Source organism: Corticium candelabrum, chromosome 13 (assembly GCF_963422355.1).
Source record: "Corticium candelabrum chromosome 13, ooCorCand1.1, whole genome shotgun sequence".
Taxonomy (NCBI): Eukaryota; Metazoa; Porifera; class Homoscleromorpha; order Homosclerophorida; family Plakinidae; genus Corticium; species Corticium candelabrum.
Genome location: NC_085097.1, coordinates 4,411,932 through 4,419,181, shown reverse-complemented (window position 1 = coordinate 4,419,181; position 7,250 = coordinate 4,411,932). Strand labels below are relative to the sequence as shown.

Genomic DNA, 7,250 nt, shown 5'->3' with positions numbered 1-7,250 from the left:
CATGTAAGAATACCAGCCTGTGAGAAAACCATTCACGTATCTAGTCCAGCTGCTACGCAAGGTCATGCGCTTTCTGTGTTGGAGAAAATGTGTTCACAATTAGAATACGCCCCACGTCCGGACTGTTTACAGACTTGGTCCCGTATATGTAGCTAGTGCGCTAGCAGGCCTTGTGTGATATTCCAGTCGTATATACAGGTATCGCTCCAAAGCTTCGACATTAATTGGTGTGTACATCTGACCTGTTTCCCCGTCTCTGCGTTGCAGGCTACCAGAGTAAGCAGTGTTCATATCTCAAACTATCTGGGTGTGTGCACATCGACAATTAGAAACACCTTTGCTATTGTACAGATACAACAAGACATGCAACTACGTCGAAGTTCCGGTCTGATGGTACTGATCGTAATTTCACTTGTGACTTACTCAGCGGTGTTGCTCTGCAAACGGGACACTGTTCCAGGTAAACGTACGTGTTTCGGTTAGTAGAGCAGGTTTGAGATTCGAACGGAAACGAATGAGAGGCGGGGCTATTAATACAGGGTGCTCGTACATCTTGTCACAGGAGTAAGGCTAGAGAATGTTCTTAATCCATCGGTCCTAATAATGCAACGCGTCCTTATGTCTGCTAGAGTGTAGGTAGGTGTCATATAATTAGGTACATGTGTGAATGAACATGTACATTGAGCAATGCAATGGGCTGTGCCTAGTGCGCAAGTGTCAAGAGATGCTCACAGCTGCTCTCCATTTTTCTGAGTCACAATGCAGCGGAAACTATTTTCTAGTAGGCCCACAGTGGCAGTGTACGACAAATCGGTTGCTCGGCGGCCTGGGACAACCAGAAATATGTCTGGGCAACTGAATCGGAAAGCTATGGTTGCAAAGGACAACTAGCTGACAGCTACCCTACCTACCAGCTGACTTTTCCTCATTGGTTAGTAAATTTAATTATAGATAAGTCTACCATTTTGCACCTACTGATCGAGTGTCAGATTCCGCATGACCTGCAGCTTCAATGAGAAGCATGTTATCTTTGTCCGGGTTACTCCAAACATCATTTGCCTGTCTGTGACCAAGAAGAAACAGCCAGTTTAGAACCTCAAGTCTGCTTCTCACATGTTGTCTGTGTGTTCGTCTGTGTGTCTGTCTGTGTGTCTATCTGTCTGTCTGTCTGTCTGTCTGTCTGTCTGTCTGTCTGTCTGTCTGTCTGTCTCTCTGTCTGTCTCTCTGTCTCTCTGTCTCTCTGTCTCTCTGTCTCTCTGTCTGTCTCTCTGTCGATACAAATATTTCTTTAATATACAAGAGATTATTACAGTCTACAATACGCTAAAAATCAGTAAGTTCTAAAGCAAATCGGACCCAAATGGTCCTTATAGCTAAAACTAAGAGTCAAACAGCTGACAATAAGTTAACTGAGTTACTAATGGCACCAATTGAGTTAGACCTACACTGGTCTCTGCTCATCTTCTGTAGTAACAGTTACACTCTTGCATTGCGTTGTTCCATTACAATTGAGATTGAGGTGACCAGAAATTTTTACCCTCGTCTTGTATGCACTCAACTGTTAGCATATCTGCCTGTCTATCTGTCTGTCTGTCTGTCTGTCTCTCTGTCCGTCTGTCTGACTGTCTGTCTCTCTGTCTGTCTATCTGTCTGTCTGTCTGTCTGTCTGACTGTCTGTCTCTCTGTCTGTCTGTTTGTCTGTCTGTCAATTTCATTTATTGAAACACAAACTCTACGTTGCATTTCTAATACTAAATACAAGCAATCTACTGAGTTTAGCTTTAGTTTAATGCAAACTACTTTGATACTCTCTATTGTGTATGTTCTCATCTTCTTCTCCAAGTAAGGCACGAGTCAGCCTGTGGCGGATGACTTTAGTGTTGCATCATTGTAAAATAATATTGAGAATTTTTTCCTCCAAAAACCTCTAAAGTCAGCTTCATTTGTATAACCTTCAATGTCTCTTGATTTTCTGGCTTGTTTGTTTAGATAGTTGGTAGCTTCTGATTCCCATGTTCCAAAATGTTCAAATACCATAGGAGTGAAGTTGAGGCTTGATGTATTGCAGGCAAGTTGTGGCTTTTCATATTTGATCATCTTCCTTTCCTCCCTTCTTGCTGCAGCAAAACCTTCCTCTAAAGCTGCCTGCTTTAAAGTGTCTTGGCTGAAAGGATGAGCCATAGCTACATCTGTCTGTCTGTCTGTCTGTCTGTCTGTCTGTCTGTCTGTCTGTCTGTCTGTCTGTCTGTCTGTCCGCCTGTCTGTCTATCTGTCTGTCTGTATGTATGTATGTATGTATGTATGTATATATGTCAATGTATTATTTATACAACAAAGTAAGACATCAATGCTAATGCATGCGATAAATGTAAAAGATTTACGTCAGTCTGTCTGTGTGTCTGTCTGTCCTTCTGTCTGTTTGTTTGTTAGCTGCATTTTGCCTGTCTGTAAATACATACATATATTTTCATAAATCAATCATAGCGGCATAGCAATAGCGGTCATGGATTTTGTGTATGGGTAACCAGAGTAATGATCGGGCAACTAAAAATTTCACGCATGGCTGGGGCAACATAGAGATGAGACAATTTGTCGTACACTGAGTGGGGTTTCAAAGATTTACCCTTCATTCTGGTCAAATAGTTGAAGAGAAGAGTAAAGAAAAGGACTTGCCTATTGCGTCTGATTCTATCCGATGCAAGATATGTGAGTTACATAGGATCGAATCATGCGCTAGCCTCTATACTGTATATACGTAGCTATGAAGCACCCTCCTCACCTAAATATATCTACATCAGAAACATAACTTCACAATGATCAGATTTTGTTGAATGGGAATTAGCAATGTCGATTGTAGTCAAACAGACGTGGCCAGGATTCTACCTGTACTCAATCAGACAGCATAAGTCATACGAGAACAATCACTCCACTCGAAACCGTGACGACGACCATAAGAAAGTTCGCCCATGACGTCGAGGTCAGCCCTGCATGAGGCAAAAACGTTACTTTCTTAATTCAAGATCCGTATATATGATACACTAGAAGAGCAGGAAGAGGCTGGAGTTCTGTCTCCTGTCACAAAAAATTGCTGCTCGATACGGTGTCGTTCATTCACATGCTGTGAAATGATCAAAGCAAAAAATTGCAATAGAACACATAGTGTTGAGGTCGGTGCGGCCAAACAATCAACACTAATACAGTAAGGGCTTAACAAAACTCACCTTCACCCAGGTGGCAAATGAAGGTATTACGAACAAGAGACCAAATATATTTGAATCTCTGAAAAAAGGAGAAAGAAGCAAAGGAAGAGCGGTATTGGGTCTGTGCAAAAATCCTCAATGAGAAGGCTATAAGAGAAGACCTTGCAGCAGCTGCTGCAGTTGTCAAGGCGTCCTAAAGTTTGTTTAAATTAATGCCTTGTTGATGCGACAGGGTTTGTCGCTTAGATTACTGTCAAATGGTAAGATGAGGTCTGTGGCTAAACGTCTGGAAAGCCTAAACTAGTGGCATGCCCGCCAGAGTATGCAAACTGATACGTCAATGAAGGCAGCGCTGCACAAAATGGGGACTATGGCTACAAGAAACCTCTTTAGCTTGGATAAAGTATTTTTATCTCTTTAAGATGCGAGGTAAATGACTTACAATGAGACAGGGACAAGACTGAGTGTGGGTTCGTAGGTCATGTGATAACAAGAGAGGGACAATCTTGCAACTGTGAATTAGGTTGGACTGTGAAACTCACCATTCATACCAGGAATAATCTTAAGGAGATCGGGGGAATCAGTTTCTTTACTGGAGTCAAGTGAATGGGACAAACAAGTCCAGGTAGCTCTTTAATCCATATATATGATTTGGGTTGGTACTTCCTTGTTTTCTATGGTATGCAAAAAATGCTACCTAAGTAGCAACTCTGTAGATAAAAGAAATATAAATACTTTTTTGGACCATTTGTCGTCACATGCAATGACAGATGTGATGGCAGGATAAACAAACATTGTTAACACTAAGTATATTTCAGACTGCATTGATCTAATTCATTCAATTGATGCCGCGGTGGGTCAAAGAACAAAGACATGATAAAACCGCGGAAACGAATGGCTTGGGAATGATAATTTTTTTATAAAATTTGGAAAATGGTTATATATTCCGGTTTCGAAAGAAAGAGTACAGATCACTGGATGCATGACTTGGAGAAGCGTGAGAAGAAGCAGTAAGAACTAGGGACTTTCCTGCACTTGAACAACGGACAGGCTGTCTGACGACTGTACATAGTAGTGAAGATGTATTGACAAGCCTCAAAGGACAAGTCAGTTCTCATTTACTAAAGCCGATGATGGTAGTGGCGGTGAAGCTTGTAAAGAATTCGAAGAATGAGAAGATAGGCAAGAAAGCTGGCGGAAGGGGTACAGATATACCTACTACTTTGGATGCTGTATATATGCAGTACATGCAATGCAGTAGTTCAGTAGTTTGAACAGAGTGCATGCTATGGGTATTTTGTGAAGCTAAATTATTAAGCTGCCTTAATAGAAGTACATGAAAAAGAGATTGCTTTTTAGTTCTGTCCTGCTTATACACAATGATCAGAAACAATGCTGTCTAGGCAATAGTGTACACACACACTGCACACTGCAGCATGCAGCCATGCACTTGACGTTCTTTCCATGTGTTCTTAGCTATAGCCTAAACGTTCTTTGGCGCCCATTCTTCGGCGTACGAGTACACTGTAATTATAATACTCGTTATAAATGGTACCCGCACACACACACACACACACACACACACACACACACACACACACACACACACACACACACACACACACACACACACACACACACACACACGCACGCACACGCACGCACGCATACACACACACACACACAAACACACACACACACACACACACACACACACACACACACACACACACAAACACACACGCACGCACGCGCGCGCACACATAATATACCCAATAAAACGTCTAGTACTACGGAGGTGTCCTTATACAGTGGGGTTATGGAATAGGGTAGAAGCTACGAAATTGTCTAGAGAATTGAAGACAAAAGAAGAAATAACTGATAGCTACAGTTCTAATGAAAATTTGCAGCAGGTGTAACTGATGCATGAGAGCATGCAGTTGCGACTGAAAATTTATCTGTGGAGGATGAAACGCAGTCAGAATTTGAAATGGGGTTATTTGTATTGTCTTCGTTTGTCTTTAATCCTCCAGGAAATTTCATGGCTTCTTCCCTTTACAGATCGTGACATGACTAATGCACGTGCACACCTGCACATGCATGCAAAATGCATGGGGCGTGTTCAATTGGGCATTTTCACTCTCTTGTGGAAGAGCTCGTCCCTCTTCCAGCTTCTTCCAGGACCCCTCTTGCACCTTCTTCCAGCGCAGAGCTGGAAGAGATTGGAAGAGGGGCGTGCTATTCCGACCAACAGCAGAATTGGTAGAGTTGGTCTTCCGACCATAACGTCATGCAGAGCTGTAGAAGTTGGAAGAGGGGTGTGCACATGGAGCCTCTTCTGGGAGAGACTGGATCAGCCCAATCGAACGCACCCATAACTTGGCAGACAAAAATTGCTTTAATGATTGATGAGGCTAAATTAATTCAGTCCCTTCATTAATCTTCCCAATTCTCATGTTAGTGTTCAGTTGCGTTATGTTAAATCAAATCTACTCACTTTTTTCTTTAGAAATAATTAATTTCAAGCGACCTCTTCCAGCTACAATAACCAAAGCATTGTCTCGCTTTAAGCTAAGAAAGAAATCATTGAAGCGAGCCTGCGCACAATTTCAGCGACCACTTACGGAGAGAGAGAAGAAGCTTATGTACGCCACAATGGTGGTGGACGACGAAAATCGACTTATTTGGTGTCCTGTTAGAAAATCCGGGACAACATCCTGGCGTAGCATGATGCTTATTCTGGCGGGAAGGTTTTCGGACGTAAAAGAGGCTGTATACCACGCCTTGCACCACGACTTCCAGTATCTAACGCGCTTGAGTAAAAAGTATCACAGCAATGCGGATATCGAGTGGAGGTTGAAGAACTACACGAAATTCATGTCGTACAGAGAGCCTCTTCAACGTGTCATTTCCGACTACAGACAGATTAGACTGCATATAACTAGCTTTCAACAAGCGGTTTGCAAATTGGTCGTACAGTACAACAAGCTTCTCAATGGTTCAAGCAACAGTGAACCGTATGCTTGGAAAGACATCAGCTTTCCTCATTTTGTCAATTATATTACTCGTTTCTATGGCAGTAAAGAAAAGTATTTAGATCTTAACGATCATTGGAGACCAATCAACTTGATTTGCCATCCTTGTCACATTGATTATGATTTCCTCGTTGACATGGATAGTACTGGTCTTGCCGAGGAATCAGATTATCTGCTCAGATCTGTTAGAGCTCCCTCTTGGCTGCATCTGCCGCACGACAATCGATCGGGTAACGAAACAAAGTACAGCTTTTTTTCTCAGCTTTCGTCCGCTCAGTTTCAACGTCTTCGTGATCAATACAACGACGACTACGAGATATTTGGATACCAACCTGTCAATCAACATGAATAAAGTCTGTAATACAAAATTGGTTAATTGAGCCAAGATACTGTGATAAACTGTTTCTGCGAATTTATAAACAACTTTCATGCTGATCGTTTAGTATCAATTTCTCGTTTTCTTAATGTCGGTAAAAAATATTAATGTTTGGCAGACTAGTAAAACATTTAATAGCTACTGCAAAATTGTCCTTATTATGTATACAATGGTCACGTGCATGTGACAACCACGAGCACGCATCTACATGTGAGGATACCAGCTTGTTAGGAAACCATTCACGTATCTAGTCCATATGCAGCTGTTACGCTGGCTCAGTCGTTCTCTATGTCGAAGAAAACAAGTGTCCATTATTAGGATACGCCCCCGTCCGGTTTGTTTAAATAATCTGTCCCGCATATTTTGCTAGAATTTTTCGATTACAGTCGTACAAGTATCGCCCCAAAGCTTAGAGATTAGTGCGTACATAGGGTGTACATAGGGTCGGGTCAGAGTCGCCAGTGACCTTAAATGTAAGGCTAGTGTACACTGTGCAAGTTGTCAAACTACTTGCCAGCGTATTCTACTGTTTAGCTTCTCCCTAATGAATTAAATATTGATCTGTCTTGAAAAGAATTGTCTGATGTGCTACAAAGCGCATGTCTATATCACAGCAACAAATTAATTAAACTACTGAAC

The 7,250-nt window shown here is 41.9% G+C and overlaps 1 protein-coding gene across 1 annotated transcript; it reads left to right on the top strand.

The window, feature by feature from the left end:
- The first annotated feature begins 201 nt into the window (after nucleotides 1-201).
- On the top strand, nucleotides 202-6,800 carry LOC134189155 (carbohydrate sulfotransferase 8-like). The gene is made up of 3 exons (XM_062657394.1): nucleotides 202-276; nucleotides 352-460; nucleotides 5,710-6,800. Exons 2-3 carry the CDS (start codon nucleotides 364-366, stop codon nucleotides 6,585-6,587), a joined length of 975 nt encoding a protein of 324 aa, XP_062513378.1. The 5' UTR covers nucleotides 202-276; nucleotides 352-363; the 3' UTR covers nucleotides 6,588-6,800.
- Nucleotides 6,801-7,250: the final 450 nt, after the last annotated feature.